We start from the raw sequence: 16,986 nt of genomic DNA, 5'->3' as shown, positions 1-16,986 counted from the left end.
CAGTATGCAGTGCACAAGTAATGATCCTCCTATTCATGGATTGTCCTGTGTGGTTTCATCGAAACCGTGTTGAGCCATCTGGCCATTGAGACCGCTTAGACTATCCTCAAGGCCATTTGGTCACTGGGACTGCCTCAGAGTTCTTTCATAGTCATCTGGGCCATTTGGTCGCATTGACTGCTTGACTATGAGATCCAATACAGTCATCTGCACCATCTGGTCGCAATGACCGTCCGACTGCGAAATCCAATACAGTCATCTAGGCCATCTGGTCGCAATGACCGGCCCGACTGCGAAGTCCAAGATATCTAGCATCGTTGCTGTCTCATTTGGCATCGTTGCCTCCCATATACAAATCTCATCATGTTCAACCACAAGAAGATCTAGAATAACCAACACTGATCCTTTGCTAGCGTAAAGTCTCAATGCTTCAAAAGAGTTCTGTTTCAGCTTTGGTCCACAGAGATTCCATGGCTTTATATGTCAAAACATGCAATGGGCTAAGCACCACTACAAACCACTCGTCGAGCTTCCTGGCATGATGTCAATCTGGTGATCTTTTGATCTCTTTGGCTTCTTGCTTTGGTTTAACAAGATAATTTACAACCATATATCCCTTGTTTCCTCATTGAAAACACTTCCCTTCTTTGGTATATTCTTCATGTTGCTCGAGGGACAATCTTCTTCGAAAGAGTGGGGGTTTGTCTCCACTCCCATCCTTCTTCTCGAGAGAATCGGCTTCTTGATGGGGATCGGTCTTTAGACTTTTTCTTTTGAGATGGATTTCGATTGTTGTTCTTTGTCTTGCCGTCCATCCAAGGCATGCAAGGCCTCGGCTTTGCAAAGCCTTATCTTGAGCTTCTTCCAATGTCGTTGGTCCTGCCATGTAAACTGCTTGCATAAGCGTAGGTTGCAATCCATTGACCGACTCACGCATTTCCATTAGTGATGGAATGGGGGTATAAGAAGTAAACTTCAAAACAGATTGTTGAAAAGTTGTTAAGTTACGATGCCACATCCTCACGAACTTTCTGCTTTACCTCATCCCATTCCTTTTGCACATTAGCTTCAAAGTTTGCGGGTAAAAACTTCTTGTTGAACAAAGTCTTGAAGTCACTCCACGTCTTCAGCTCGGTCCCTTCTTGTATTACTTTTAGCCACCAATTCAAGGCGGCATCCTTCAAATGCATACGAACCATGCGAAGAAGCTTTAACTTTTCGGAGTAGTCGCCATCTCCAAAAGCAGCATCAAATTGCTTGACAAAGGATAAAGCTTTTTGGGTATCCTGCTTTCCATGAAAAGCATCAAACTTGACGCTCCTCTCTCTCGGCTTGAAGTCCATCTTGCCGATTGATGTAATTTCCTTTGCCTTCCTTTCCCTCACTTGTCCCGAAGAAGCTGCATCTGAAAAAAAAAGTTGGCGTGGGAATAGCCTCCTTGTTTTCTCCACGAGAAATAGACTGGGTAGCTCTAGATTCTTCTGCAATGGTAACTGCTTTGGCTGGTAGATAAGCTTTGGCGGATTTCACTCCTTCGGTCTCAGTGGCTTGTTCTTTGATAAAGTCTTCAACAAATATCTTAGCCCTTCTTTGGTCCTGTTCCCTCTTGGTTCTCTAAGCAAGGAATTTAATGAAAAATCATATCAATTGCTGAAAGTCGTGGTACTCTTATGATGACCTTGGTTCCCATCAAGAATTTCTGTATCAACCTCATGGTTGTTCCCTTTATGAGGCCCTTGGTCTCCCTCTGCTCGCGACATGGCTCTGTCACCCCAAGAAAGTTTCTTCAAGAGAAATCCTGCTCTGATACCACTGTAAGCCTAGCGAGGCATGTAGTGACAGACTCAACCACGTGTCCAAGAGATAAATATATATAGAGAGAGGGGGGGGGGAGAGAAGGGAATAGGGATCTTGCACAATACACTACATTGAGCGGGGAACAGGCCCCGCCCCTTTCTAGGAATTTATTGAGGAACAATCCACGGGCACGTTTGCCAGGATCAATACAATCAATGAATACAAAACAAACAGATATGCCGATGTAGGATATCCAAGTCGATGTCGATGTTGAGGCACAAGATCTCTGATGTCGAGCACACCACAGGGATGACCCATAAGTATCTCTCACGGGGCTAGTACCAGATTCAACATCCAAATCCAATGAATCCAAGTCCAGGTTCCGAGTCCAAATCAAATCCAAAACCAAGTCCAGATTAAGTCTAAGTCCAAAACCCAAGTCCGGATCCAGATCCAAGTCCAAATCCAAGTTTAGATCTAAAGACAAGTTGGGATCCAAATCCAAGTCCACGTTCCATAACCAAGTTCCATGTTCATGTCCAAGCTATATGTCCAAGTTCCATGTTTATGTCCAATCTTCATGCCCAAGCTATATGTCCAGGTTCCATGTTTATGTCCAAGCTTCATGCCCAAGCTATATGTTCAAGTTCCATGTATATGTCTAATCTTCATGCCCAAGCTATATGTCCATGTTTATGCCCAAGCTATATGTCCAAGTTCCATGTTTATTTCCAATCTTCATGCCCAAGCTATACGTCCATGTTTATGTCCAAGCTTCATGCCCAAGCTATATGTCCAAGTTCCATGTTTATGTCCAATCTTCATGCCCAAGCTATATGTCGAGGTTCCATGTTTATGTCCAATCTTCACAACTCCTATAGCCTTATAGATGATGAAAACCTTAGAAAAGCTCTTTCTGGCAAGAAAACTGATATAAAACTTGTTTTAATGATTTTCGGTCGTTATGTCCAAGCTTCATGTCCAAGCTATATGTCCAAGTTCCATGTTTATGTCCAATCTTCATGCCCAAGCTATATGTCGAGGTTCCGTGTTTATGTCCAATCTTCACAACTCCTATAGCCTTATTGATGATGAAAACCTTAAAAAAGCTCTTTCTGGCAAGAAAACTGATATAAAACTTGTTTTTATGATTTTCGGACGATAAAAACCTCCAAAAAGCAAATTTTAGGGTTTTTTGAGTAGTTTTAGGGTTTTTGAAATTTCAGTATGTACACGTCTGTACGGCTATACGGATCCATAGTCGTACGGACAGATGATGATATGGCATTGCGGTTGGCACTCCGAATCAGTGGGCAGCCAGGAAAAACTCCATGATTTGGTTGATGATCAGGTAGATGATGATGGAGAAGAGGATCTCCACGCTTCAACGAAGACGGCAACACGATGAAGAGGTTCTTCTTCAACTTGATGCTCAAAAGAGAGGCTCTTGCTTCTTTTATACTTGGGAAAGCCTTGTTTTTTGCCAAAAAGTGAATGCTTTTGCTTTGCTTTTGCCTTTTACTTTGCTTTTGGTCTTTTAATAGTAAAATATTACTCAACTTAAGTCAAAAGTTCTTGTTTTGCTTTTCTAGCTTCAGGGCCTTGCTTTTTGGCCTTGGAGCTGCTTTTTGAAAAAGCGACTTTTAGCTTTTTGGTCGAGCTCAGTCTCCTCTTTCCAATGGTGCCCTTGATTCGTGCTCAACCCTGTTTGACTTTTTGCTTTTTCTTGCTTTTTGACCAAGAATGGTGCTTTTTCGTAATCAAACCTTATGGTCCATGTTCCTATGTCTTCTTGCACCTGTCTAGTGTCCGGGCATGGGTTTCGTCATGTGAAATAGAGCTAGGAGGGCCAAATAGTTACACTTGGGCAGCAACAATATCTCAGAATCAGCCTAAAGCTCTGATACCAATGTCACATGGAGAAGCTCTTGGGAGCATAGTAGCAAGGGAACGTTGTTTCCACTCCTTGGGAACGGTGGAACGCGTTCCCCCAAGGCTGAGATGCCTAAACCGGGTGGAACATGCATGGTGGAACGATTTGGCATGGGAATGGCCAGGGGAACGTGGGGGAACAGTCACATGGAACGTCTGGGTGACGTTCCCCCTTTGGGGAATGTTTTTTATGTTTGGCCAAGAAAAAAAAAGAGAAAAAGTGTACTTGCTGTCGTGAGCCGCTTGTGGATATCCTTGGAAGACGTACCCTATTGTTGCCTGCCCGCGTACTTCCTAGACTGGCTGACTGCTGGTCGGCTAGGTCCTGTACAAATATTCCTTGAGTTGCTGTAGCCGATTGGTCCTAGATCTTGTATGTGCTAGCCGACAGCTCTCTGTTGTCCTCCACTAGTTCTTCCCTGCCCACAACAACAACCAATGCTCCAGATCATGTTCTATTCTAATTCTTTATCTTGTTGCAGGATTAGGCTTGGGATCAGCCGTGCACATGTCTTACACATTACATCCTTGGCTCCACCCCTTGGATGATTTTGTTAGCCTGGTTAGCCTGGAAGTCCCTGGTGTGTATAGCCCTACACACGGGCACTTTTTATCCTGTGTTGGCAGGGGTTTTTTCCTTGCTTGAACACACTCTTGTGTGTTAGCCACATCAGCCCTAGGATTAGGGCTTCTATTAGTACTCTTGTATTTCACTCATTTCTTATCATTATCGTCGAGTACTTTCTAGCATCGAGCTTCATCTCTTGCTCTTAGAGCTTGTCTGTGATTATGTGTGCATGTGTGTCTGTGTGAGTGTGCAGAGCATCTTCTCCCTCGTCCAACATTGGTATCAGAGCTAAGGTTTATGGCCTCGGTTATAGAGTCTTCTTTTTGGAGCCTGTGCGCATTTGACTGTCGGCACCTACCATCGACATTTGCGCCTCCTCTTGCCTCGACTCCTTGCCATTGGCCTTGTCGCTCTCCTCGTTGGCGTGGCCACCTGTTGGCTTTTCAAAGTTGGTTTTAGAGCTTGGCTGTAGAGTCATTAGCTCCTAGCCATTAGTCTCTGAAGGAGTGAAGCTTGGTATATATTGCTGGTATCCGCCGTACATCCATTCATCTTTGCCGCCACAAGCTTGGGTAAGCTCTTGCACTACTCACTTTCAACAGATCTAGGGTTTCTACCGACTCTGTACATTGGTCAGCTTTTCTCTATGCTGCCGAACATTCTGGCCAACCCCACACACTAGCACTACACTTCGCTCAATCTTTCAAAAGTTTTCAGCATTGGATTTCGGTGTCTATCGAGTTTTGCTGTTTTTGCTGTTTGAGCATTGGCATTCATCTTTCGGCATTGGACTTCTTTGTCCGTCGATTTTGCCTGGTCAGCCATTAAGCTGCGTCCGCTAGCTTGACCTAGTCAGCAGAACAGCCTTTGACTTTTCTCAGTCAGCACTTGCACATTCAGCATTCAGCTTTAGCTTCAGTTGGACTTGATGACTGATCAGCCATTCAGTTGCTTCGGTCGGTTTTACCCTGTCCGCAATTGAACCTTCGGCTTCCAACTTTTAAAATTAGACTTTCTTGTCAATCAATTGTTTCAGTTCGCTTTGCCCAGTTAGCCGTTCAGCGTTTGGCTTTTCTCATGCAGCCATTCTGCCCAGGCATTCGACTTTAGCATTCAGCCATTTAGCCATTTCGGCTTCAGCTTTGAGCATTTGATGCTTGGCTTACGACATTCAACGTTCGGCTCTCCGGCTTCCACATTCAGCCATTTGGCTTTAGCACTCAACCATTTGGCTTTAGGCTTTCTGCTTACAGCCCCAAGCTTCAGCATTCAGCATTCGACGCTTGGCTTTTTGCTTTTAGCGTTTAGCTAGGCTTTCCGCAGTCAGCTTTTAGCGCTTGGCTTCTGCATTCAGTTTTCAGCCATCAGCATTTGGCATTTGATTGGAGCATCTGCGTTAGTACCTTAGCAATGAGCTTTTAGCATTTGGCATTTAGCATTCAGCTTTCAGCCATCAGCGTTCAACATTTGATTGCAGCTTCCGCATTAGCAAACAGCTTTCAGTCCTTCAGCTGTCAGCATTCAACAGTTGGCCAAGTTTACTACATTGGCTGGGTTTACTCTCTTGGCTGGGTTTTGAAACTCGTAGTGCCCAGGGGGACTAGGGCCTTTAACACACTTGTTGATACCATCAATGCATATTAAAACATTTAAACATGGCCACAACCTTGACACATATCCATCATCACTTTGCATAAAACATAAAAGCTGGACAAAACATCCACAAATGCTGAAAATGGAGCTTGCGCATGTGACACCGCATAGAGGCCGGAATGCCCCTCCGCCCCCCCTTCCCTTCCTTGGAGTATTTTATTACCCAAGGAGAATAATATCATGTACAAGCTTTGAGGGCCTTACACTCCCCACGGGAGGTGCCGGATTATCCATATACAAATGCCATAACACAACCCAACAGGAGGCAACCAAGCCGGAACACATGCTGTAGAAATGTCGAGCTAACAATATAATCCATAAACCTCCGTGTGGGTACTGATTCTTCCCCCAAAAACCATGGGTCTTCATGCAATAGAGCTGGTAACAATAGGTTCAGCTCTCCATTCAGCTGGTACAGCACGTACAGTGGTTGGTACAGTAGGTACAATGGTGCAGCAGGTACAGTGGTTGGTACGGCCGGTACAAGGGCTGATACAGCCAGAACAGTGGCTGGTATAGCAAGTACAAGGACTAGTACAGCTGGTATAATATTTGGTACAGTAGGTACAATGGCTTGAAATTATAATAAAATGATTAAATACCTTGTCTTCAATATTTCTTTGTGATGGAAGCGTCCAAAACAGTCCCCAACAGTCAGTGTACTTCATGAGCAGCCTGAGAGAGAGAGAGAGAGAGAGAGAGAGAGAGAGAGAGAGAGAGAGAGTAGCCATCATTAGGGTAGCTTGTAATAGTGGTAGAGGCTAGTGTGCAACAAGAGAGCCTCCTTTAATGAAGAGAGAGGGCTCCAATTTATAGATTTGGGGCTCCCATGAGTGAAAAAGGAAAGAGAAGGCTACGATGACAAGCGGAGAGCCACACAAAATCTAAAGTGACAAGTGTGAGGCCACTTGTCTCACTTTGATTCACTTTCTAAGAAGTGTCAGGCCTCTTGTCTCACTTTGGTCCACTTTCTTGCCACATGTCCTAATCTAAGAGATGGGTCCTTCCTTAAACTTTATCTCTAAAAATATCCCAACTGGTAGTCCATTTGTCATAGGTACTTTGGCAACTCTTGGTATTTGCTCAATTCCAGACGTAATGACGCGAACAGAAGTTCCATCGGAGTCAGGCCAAAAAGAGCAACTCTCCTAGATTTTAGGAGTGTGATCCTTTGTATTCAGGATAATCTCCCATTCCCAAAGCTTGTACTTTACAAATATTTAGATGCCCTAGAGTCTAGCAGACCCCTTTCATATGGGAAATGTCCAGGCTGGTGACAGGTTTACCCATCAGCAATTGCCTTTTTGCTTCGTCACTCTGCATCCGGCATTCGGATTTTGGACGCTAGTCTTCGGCATTCAGCATTTGATTTTCAGCTTCTGTTAGCTGATTTAGTCAGTCGACTCATTTGACTTTCAGCTTTCATTAGCTGATTCAGTCAGCCGATTCAGCATTCCTTCGTTAGCCGATTTAGATTCTGTCTGTTAGTTGCTTCAATGTCCGTCCATCAATTGGTTCCGCGTCCGTCAGTTAGCAGATTCTGACTTGACGACTCCGTCGTAAGCTTTGGACTTGCTGATTCCATGTCAGTCTCCCTTATTTCGACTTGCTGATGCCACGCTAACTTCCGACTTGTTGACTCCATGTTAGCTTCCGACCCGTTGACTTGCAGACTCCACGTCAGCTTCTGACCTTCCGATGCCACGTTAGCTACTGACTTGTTGACTCCATGCTAGCAGATTTCGACCTGAAGATTTTGCGATCGCCTATTGTGCCTGGAGCTTCCGACCTGCAGATTGCTGATTTGGTTATGTGTTGCTCGTCTTGGTCACCCTAATTACACCTCTTATGTAGTTTTAGCGTTAGTTTTTGGTTCAAGAGCTGTTGCCTATGCAGCTCCCACACACAGTTTTGATGACCGAAAAGAGATATACTCGTCACATGCAAGATTGTCAGTTGTTGATTCATCTGATGCGGAATTGCACGATGCTACCATGCCTGACATTGATTCTGGTGCTGAACTGTCCTGAGCTGATTATGCTTTATAGAAGTTGTCAGCAGAATTGTCTTTATGGCTTTTGCATTCGAGGGGGGACACATGACGTGTATTGTTGATGGTGATCTCTGTGGTCACTTATGCACTTGACGTCTCAGTTGTGCTCTCTTGGAGACATACTTGTATGCAATGATGTTTTACTTGTTGGATGTATTACTTATGCTGAACTAGCTCCTTGTTTGAGTCGCCTCACCTTTGTAGCTCATTGACATGGATGCTAATGAAGTCAGACTGTTACATTATTGAGCTTGGTTGCCTTGTCTCTATGTATAATTCAGGGTTTCTTTACATCAATCTGTGTGGGAGTACACATCCTTTTTACATTGCCATTTTGAGAGGCTGCTTTATACTCTCATGGTCTTGTTGGATGTATGCCTTGCTGCCTCCACTTGTCAGATTTGTTATATCAGTCCACTCCATTACTGACTTCACCTTGTCAACTTGTCCATTGGCAAAGGTTATTTTTCAGATGTATTGGCATTCAGTGGACATTGACAGTTTATCTCTTGTTGTTGTTCACAGTGCTCACATTATCTATTTCTTGTTGACTCAATTGAGCCTGTTTGGGCACTGAATGAGTTCTCTACTGCTGCAACAATTCAGTTAGATTCAGCAGCACAACTTTCCCATATTGCTCTAATGCCATGGGTGATGCGTTATTGAAGAGGATGTGGTCATTGTGATCTCCTGTTGACAATTGTCGTACACATTGCCTCTGATCTGTATTGATTCCGCTCTTGTTGCTTCCGCATTACATGAGGAGCCACCGTCTCTTCTTGATGCAGTGGAAGCTATTCATTGGGTTACAGTCATCCATTTAGCCTTCTGCTCTTGTTGACATTCAGTAGATTTAGTAGAAATTGTCCTCGACAATTTGCTCATGACGTACGACATGCATTTGATGTTTAGACATTGTGCTTTCCCATAATTTAAGTATCCACTTCATAGCAATCGAGGGGGGCGTTCTCCTACCTCCAATGAAGCTTTTGATGCTGCCTCTTATCAGCGAACTATCGGATGCCTTATTCCGTATGCAGTACTCGTATGGAAACTCAGTATGTAGTGTCACAGGTGAGCAGATTTTAGCATTGCCCCAGTGTAACATGCGGAAGCTTCGGGGAGATCGGTAACTTCAATGCTCAGAAATCAGCACACTTTTCGCGACGGAATTAACGCACAAAACTGAATGAAGATGTGGAGAAAATAGAGAGAGGGAGGGAGAGAGGAGAGGACACAGTATTGGGTCCCGAATACCCTTTGTAGGGCCCCCACCACGAATGGTGTATTTGCTTTATTAGAATGATGCAAATCTGAAAAGAAAATACAAAAAACTTGACCTTTCTTGGCTGAGATAACTCTGCCCTTGACCTGCAGTCCTTCACCCCTTTGTGTTAGCACTCCTTGGCTGTCCTGGCCCTTGATTGCCTTAGCACTTGGTGAACTATGAGATGAATGGAAAGAACTGTAGGCTGGGTATTTATACCCCTCTTGGACAGCAGTCGGCTGGCTAAAAAGGCAGTCGGCTGTCTCAAATGCTCCACGACTGAATAAAATACAGCAATAATACCTTCTAATGCTGTGCATGCTTTCACACTGGGGTTGGACACTAGGCGCATGGGCAAAAGAGGGCTGGGCACCCTGCACCTGCTGTACAGGAGGCTAGGCAGCCTATATGGGCTGCCCCCACACTTGCCCTACAGTCCCCTAGGGCTGGATAACCAGTTGGTTATCCTTGCAAGAGCCCTGGGACTGTCCTAAAGCACTCCTATGGCCCTCCCATGGTTGGTGGGTACAGCCAGGGCCTTCCTGGCCCTCATGGGGGTGGTTTACCCTGTCCCCATGCCCACACAAGGACTTGCGGTAGCCCTATGGGCTGGCCCCTTTTCCTAAATGCAAACCCTAATTGTCTACTCAATGATCTGGCATCCAGTACCATACCAGATACACAGAATCATTGACATCATTCCAGAGGGAGACTCACAGCGCAGACTAGGCTCCTTAATATATCATGGAAGAAGTCTTCTTTTTTTTGCTAGCACTTACTTTTGGCAGGTGGATTTAATCTGCTCACAAATGAGGAATGGGTTGGTCATAAAAGTTGTTTTGTTACCTAGATCAAGAACAAGGCAGAGAGAGTTGCAAAACAAAACAAAGAGAACAAGGATATAAGGGTTTCATTGGTAACCTGCCTAGAGACCTTGTTTTTGGCCCTCATTTTTTGTTACATAAGGTCTTAATTAAGCACCTAGCTCTTCCTGAACAGTGCGGGCCATGGTAATTTTTGAAACACAATTCTAATGTTTCTTGGCATTTGAAACATTTTGCTCCACACAGAACACTTTGTACTTCAAAAGTGCAGTCCACTATGTATGAAATATGATTTTAAACGAGACCCATTTGATGTTTCTGAACTCCCTCCTAAAGGTTTTTTTTGCGTGTCAACAAAGCGTCAATTCTTTTCCATTTATATTGTTGATCCTTTCTTCTCAGCCCTTGAAATGCTATGCACACGTGGAGGCACACACGGAACCTTCCTTGGAGCTGGCAGGACTCATTCTCTCATTTCTAACCGCGCGTGGGGGGTTTGGGGTGGGTGGGTGGGGGGCTTTCAAAAATACATTTTTTTCTTGCTAGTTTGGAAATTAGTTCTGCTTCTTACTACATTGCGGTCCAAGTTGCAAGAATTGGAGGGTTTTATCATAGCTTAGCGGTTGCGTTGAGACATTAAACCCAGTTTTTGTCATGGGTACGCTTTACCTTCATCTTGGACGATGCAGATTTAACATATAAGGACTTGAAAAGGAAATATTTTTACAATTACTCTTGGTATCAAGAATAAAAGAAATTTGCTAGAGCAGAAATAATGTTTGCTTACTATATTGAAAACTTACTGCATGCTCGTTTAGGATTTGCTGACTTAGGTACAAGGACTTGATAGTGAATCTTTACACCCACATTTTGACAATCAAGGAAGGATTGAAGAGCAGAGTTACGAGCCATGAAGTTGATAGTATGGACCATATTTTACCTCAAACCAACCTCTCTATTTTTGGGAGGAAACGGTTCCCCTCAGTGTCAAATGTGCATAAATTATGTACTTTGCATTTAAATGTGTACCTGTTCCTGGGTACCTATTGCATGAATTGTGGTATGCATGTGGAGATGATTGGTGTGAACCTACATTGACGGTGGGACTCATGGTTCCTGTTTGCCTATCTTTTATTTATTTTTAGTGATTTCATGCCATATCTTCTATTTTAGCTTTGGGAACATTGCCCTGACTGTGTAACTTAGTGACTGTTTCTGTGTTTAGCATTGCTATTAAGATGTCTGATCAAGCGCGGAAACATTCAATTCCGTTTAGTAAGCTCATGTAAACAACTGTTGGTGCAGGTATGAAAAAGACTTTTTTGATGACATGCAGGTTTTGGGCGTCAAGCCTCCAGATGTACTTACCAGGGTTACCGAGTAGGTATCGGGAGCTAAAGGGATAGTGTTAACTTTGCGTTTTCATATATATATTCAAGTTTTGATCCGACCTGTAGTTTGAGGATATATTCAAGTGCCAATGCATCCTCACTCGCATTGTCCACTTAGTGTATTTTTTGTGCTTTTCCAGGTATATTGATGTTATTATCCTTTACATCCAGAAAATTATTGACAGAGGTCTGGCGTATGCTGCCAATAAAAGTGTCTATTTTGACACAAAGTCATTCATGTAAGTAAATTCTCTGCTGTTAGATCTAATGCCTTCTAACAACAGTGAAGCAATCCACATGCGAAAGAATTTGATTCTTGATTTGGTGAAAGAGTGTTTGTTTATGGTATGAGTCCCCGTACAGGACTTGTTGAAGGGACATCTTTGGAGAATTTGAGCTGGGTCATGTGCCATTGTGGCTCCGTCATTAGATGCCAATTGCTCTTGCCAGGGCAGCAGTTGCCTGTTCGGGTGCCCATTCTTTGTCCCAAGCTGTTGCGGCTGGTCTCCTTTCTCATTGTCACCCATTGCTTCTCTAAAAGACAAGTGTGAGCTTCACCTTTGTTTCACACTGCGCACTCACCACTATGGGGCACAGACCAAGGTGAAGGCACTAGAAGCTGGATCCCACAGGGTCTATGGAGAGTCGAGACTAAGTAGTGCAAGCTGAAGCAATGGAGATGTTGGTTAGTCAGGAGCAAGTCAGCAACATTTTGGGTTATGAAACGTTATATAAATGTACTAAAACGGTGCTGCAAATTTGCCATTACATGGTACATAGCTGGTCCAAGAGTGGGAGTTTAAAGATGAGTCAAAAGGTTACTTGTTTGGCCTGCCTTTGCTGGACTTAGCGGTAGGTTGGAAGTCAAACTTTAACTGCATAGCTTGTGTAAAAAGAAAATTGCAGGATCCTTGATTTGTTGTAGGTGAACAGCGAGCAAAAGAAAGCCTGGCTGACTTCCATTTGATAGGTTCTCCTATTACTATTAATATTGTCTGTTCCCCCTCATTCTGTCACTTGGGACTCCAGACTGAATTGCAGCAAAGAGCAGAGAGTGAAGAGCAGGCAGATTTGTCCAGCTCTTGTGCAGAGTTTGCCAAAGTGTTCCAGAAAGCAGCTAGTTGTGCGTAAACGTTAAATATATATTTTTTCTGTAGATCTGCTTATGTTCATCAATTTTAGTAATGAATACAGTAGCAGGTTAGGTAAACGATCCAACTTTCTGTGGAAAAAAGTTGCAGGTTTTACATGTGATAATTTCTGTTTGCTTATTTAACCATCACAAGATTAGGCATAGAAATAACGTCCATCCATAATACCTGCATGTTCATCTAGAAAAGTTGGCATTAATTGACATAAAGTGAAACAATTTGTGCATGAATTTGTAATACTGTTTATAGCAATGCCACTGTAAATTTATCCAGAGAGTAGAAGCCAATTCTGACACCAGAAGTTGAAGTTTGATGTGCCATGATGGTTTCAAAGAAATGGGAAAACAGAGAAGTGAAGGGGTTAAAATAAAAAATGTCATGTGCATGCACATGGACATGCTAATCCCTGAAGGGCAGCAGATAAACAGACCACTTAGGGCATGAGTAGGGCACGGGAGGACACGAGAGGAGTATTTGCTTTATTTTTTCTTCTGGATAACTGTATACAACAAGCTGAACTGTGTCCACAGAGTGGCTTCTCAATCGCACATTATTGAGCTGTGCCATTGTTGCAGCTTTGACTCTAGTGTTTGTCTTGACTTCGGTGCTTCAAAGAATGCATTGTTGGGCTGGATGAAGTTCGAAAGGATGGAATGCTGTTGCCTGTATCTTTTGCAAGGGCTTGGAGGCAGGTGCTGGACTAGTGCCTCGGGCAAGTGCCAAGGATAATCACCATGAGCTCAGTATCATGCCCATGGCAAGCTGGGGAAGGTTTTTAAGGGAGAGCATAGAGTGAAAGCAGAAGGCTATTGCGGCCAGAGAAAGGGTGAAAAGATGCATTGGGAAATAGGATAATCTTGCTCAAGCTATGGCAAGACTGCAAGGGTTTGTGAGTGAAACAGCTCTATAGAAGTGGATGGGGTTAGAGAGCAAGAAGCAGCCATCTTAGCAGATGGAGGGTAGAGGTTATCCTTAGCAAAAATGTTGGTTAAGCTTTACAAAGTTGATTGTCAAGGTCCAGCACAGTTGGAAATCTAGAAAATAGTCACAAAACTACCATACACAGAAGTTCTGGCTAGGGTGATCTGGTGGAGGGGGAGTGAAGTCAGAAATCAAATCCCCTCTCTAGGAAGGTTGCCAAGCATGCTAGCTATAGATAAACGATATGAAAAATAAGGCCAAAACTTGTATATCCCGGTACTTGGGCCAAGAGGTTTCTCCACCACTATGTCAATCATTAAATGTAACTCCAATATTCCCAATTACCATGTCAAACAATGAGAATTCTACTAAGAGCATGGGTTTGTGCTGCATGATTCAAATACAAATATCCTTACTACCTTCCCATGGGTTAAAACAAATTCCCAATTTTGAAAAAGTCTGAGCTTGCTGGCTGCATTGTTCAAAGCAAGAAATTTTGAATACAGGTTTTGATGTTTGTAGCTTACAAAAATTGTTCAACTGTCACTGAGACCTTTTTCTTCAAGCATTTAAAATGCAATGGCTGATGATTGATCTGGTGCTATCCCTCAGGGATGCTGGTCACACTTATGGAAAGCTCAATCCATGGGCTGTTGGAAGTTTGGGCCTAGCTTCTGAAAGTGAGTCAGATTTCCAGACAAAGGAAAAAAAGAATAGCATCGATTTTGCTCTCTGGAAGGTATTATAGTTGTTTTTTAATGAAGGGCTGATGTTTCTGACCAATTTCTTTTTATAGATTAATGTTCTTTAGCTGTGGATAGAGGGCCAAGTTTGTCGTTTGAAGTAAGCATGGAGGCTTTATAGGAATCACTGCTGTGCCTTTTTCTCTCATAAGGTTTTATGCTAGTGTGCTGTTCTTCTGGTAAAAATAATAGGTATACTCGACTGAATGTGGTGTAGGCAAGTAAGCCTGGGGAGCCATTTTGGGATTCACCATGGGGACAAGGCCGCCCTGGTTGGCACATTGAATGTTCTGCAATGGCTTCTGATATTATTGGATCAGTTATGGACATTCACTCCGGTGGGCAGTAAGTAACTACATAGGGGTTAAAAGTTTGGAAACTATCTACCTTCTCAAGCAAGCTAGTGCAGTTCTTGTGTCGTCTTTTTCTCTGCGATAAACTAAGTGGGTCAGAAGTCTTAGCAAACTTGTTTACTAGACATGTGCTGTATGGATGGACAATGATGGGGCATGGGTCTTTATGTTAGTTTAAGATTTGCTGCTCAATGCCTGATTGCTTTTGTCAAAATTTGTGGCAGGGATCTGATGTTCCCACACCATGACAATGAGCTAGCCCAAGCAGAAGCATATCATGATTGCTCACAGGTATGTAATATCATTGGTAAAGCTGCATAAGCTGTTGATGCGACTTCCTCTATTTATACGAGTGGCCAGCTTTGTTCTATGTTGTTGGCAGTGGGTGAACTTTTTTCTACATTCTGGGCATCTCTCCATTGAGGGTTTAAAGATGTCAAAATCCTTGAAGAACTTCATCACCATCAAAGAGGTACGCGCAGTCTCAAATACTTTTCGGCCTATCCTAGAAGTATGGGAGTACTGCATCATTGCTACTTCATTGGTGTGATCTTAAATATGCTGTAGCTTGTTGTAACAGTTTTAACTGATGACGTTGACCATGGTGAGAATTTGAGCCATTATACCTTGTGTTCAGGCATTGAAGACATATACACCAAGGCAGTTGAGGCTGTTATTTGTCTACCAGGCCTGGGACAAGGTGTGCAATTAAGGTTTACACTAGAAGGCTATTTAGAGGTGGTTTTTGGACGTGCTATAGCTAATTATGCCTGAAAATCTTCTATCTGATTCGCAGATGTATCAAAAACTCTTTAAGGTTTCCTGATCCTGCATCTGTTTGGGGATTTGCAGCCATTAAACTTCAGTGAATCTGTAATGAAGGAGGCACTTACAAAAGAGAGAGACTTGCAAAGTTTCTTTAAGATAGTGAAAAACTATCTAAGAAAAGCGGTGGGTTGCTTTTAATTGTTTGTGGGTGGGGGGCTGGATCTATATTATTATTTAATTAGTGTGACCAGTTGTTGGGTATTGATCCAAGGTCCTTACCCCAACCCTGGGAGGGAAATCCTTCACCACCAGGCTACATGCCTATGGACAAGTTGCTGACATTCAACTGTTTTGGTTAAAGTCGATATAATTATTTATACCTTCGTATTAAGGTAGATTTATTTCTTAAGTACTTTGCAGGGGATGGATGGAGATGCATATTCAAAGGGTTTTGAAGGCCCTCAGAGGCTAGGCGAAGAAGAAAGAAAACTGCAACATGCTTTACAAGCAGCTGAATATGATGTAGGCATATTGCTATTGCCTGTGATAGTGCATTTCTACACTCACAAGCTTATTGAGTAAAATTTTACTTGTGAACTGAGACAGGTTCAAGCAAGACTGGAAGATAATATTGACACAGGTGGTGCCCTGCTTGCCCTTCTGAATTTAGTGAGTGCAGTGAACTCATACATTGATAGGACGGTAAGACATTGAACCCCTGTTGTCTTTGTTAAATTATTTTTTGCCTTTGGCAATGTACTTGTTGGAAGCGGTTTATTGGTTTTAAATCTAAGTCGAAAAGATTTTAGACAACTTTTTCCAGGTTGCAACAATTCTTCTAGAGTTATAGATGGGTCCCAGGACATGGGGAAATAGGGGTTGGGTGGGTGAGAGAGTGAGCTCTGCTTTATTGTTCAAAAAGTACACTTTTGACATTTTTGACAGGTCTGTGTGCACTGTGCATGAGGTGTTATTTGATGAACGTTTTATCTCACAAGACATAAATCTTACTACAATTTGTAACATAATCCACATAAGCAATTAAAGTAAGAACTTCAAATATAGCCACAGCAGGTAGAGAGAGATGCTATGTGAGCACACTGTACGGAGTAAAAGGACCTTGCATTTACTGTAATAGGCAGGGACTTTTACAAGCTACCAAGCCAGATATGGCATAAGTTAAATCAAATCAAGCAAACATTGAATCTGATTCGTGGAGAGGAACTTACTTTATGTCTTTGATCCTATTCGCTTTTTAAAATAAGTCAGTCCAATATCTTCTTGCCTGCTCATTCTGCTTCTACACTTGGCTTGAAAATATAAAGCAGGTCAGAACATAACCGTGGTCATTGTAGGTTGGGCTTCTCACTTAAGAGGCTTGCAGGGCAGTGTAAGTGGATGCATGAAGGCATGGGCTGAGTGGATAGCATTGGGTATGTCCAAAGGGAAAAAAAAAGGTAGTGTTTGCTGGTCGACCAAGCTGCCCACCATTTATATTGCATTTCAAGGAGACTTGAGATTAGCCATCATAAACCAAGTTCCTGTGTTCAAGACTTCCCTATTAT

The 16,986-nt window shown here is 43.0% G+C and overlaps 1 protein-coding gene across 1 annotated transcript in view; it reads left to right on the top strand.

Annotated features, from left to right (window-relative positions):
• Positions 1-16,986, top strand: part of LOC147621356 (uncharacterized) — a 55,240-nt gene that overhangs the window by 17,508 nt on the left and 20,746 nt on the right. The window contains exons 7-16 of the mRNA XM_086824094.1: positions 11,400-11,474; positions 11,626-11,724; positions 14,170-14,296; positions 14,518-14,645; positions 14,878-14,944; positions 15,036-15,125; positions 15,291-15,353; positions 15,506-15,604; positions 15,842-15,943; positions 16,028-16,123. Coding sequence (XP_086680220.1) covers positions 11,400-11,474; positions 11,626-11,724; positions 14,170-14,296; positions 14,518-14,645; positions 14,878-14,944; positions 15,036-15,125; positions 15,291-15,353; positions 15,506-15,604; positions 15,842-15,943; positions 16,028-16,123 — 946 coding nt within the window. The remainder of the gene's footprint in view (positions 1-11,399; positions 11,475-11,625; positions 11,725-14,169; positions 14,297-14,517; positions 14,646-14,877; positions 14,945-15,035; positions 15,126-15,290; positions 15,354-15,505; positions 15,605-15,841; positions 15,944-16,027; positions 16,124-16,986) is intronic.

Source organism: Cibotium barometz, chromosome 30 (genome assembly GCF_041138505.1).
Source record: "Cibotium barometz isolate CiBa-2024 chromosome 30, ASM4113850v1, whole genome shotgun sequence".
In the NCBI taxonomy this organism is placed as follows: domain Eukaryota; kingdom Viridiplantae; phylum Streptophyta; class Polypodiopsida; order Cyatheales; family Cibotiaceae; genus Cibotium; species Cibotium barometz.
Note: the sequence above shows the minus strand (reverse complement) of the source record. Positions and strands in the feature narration are given on the sequence as shown.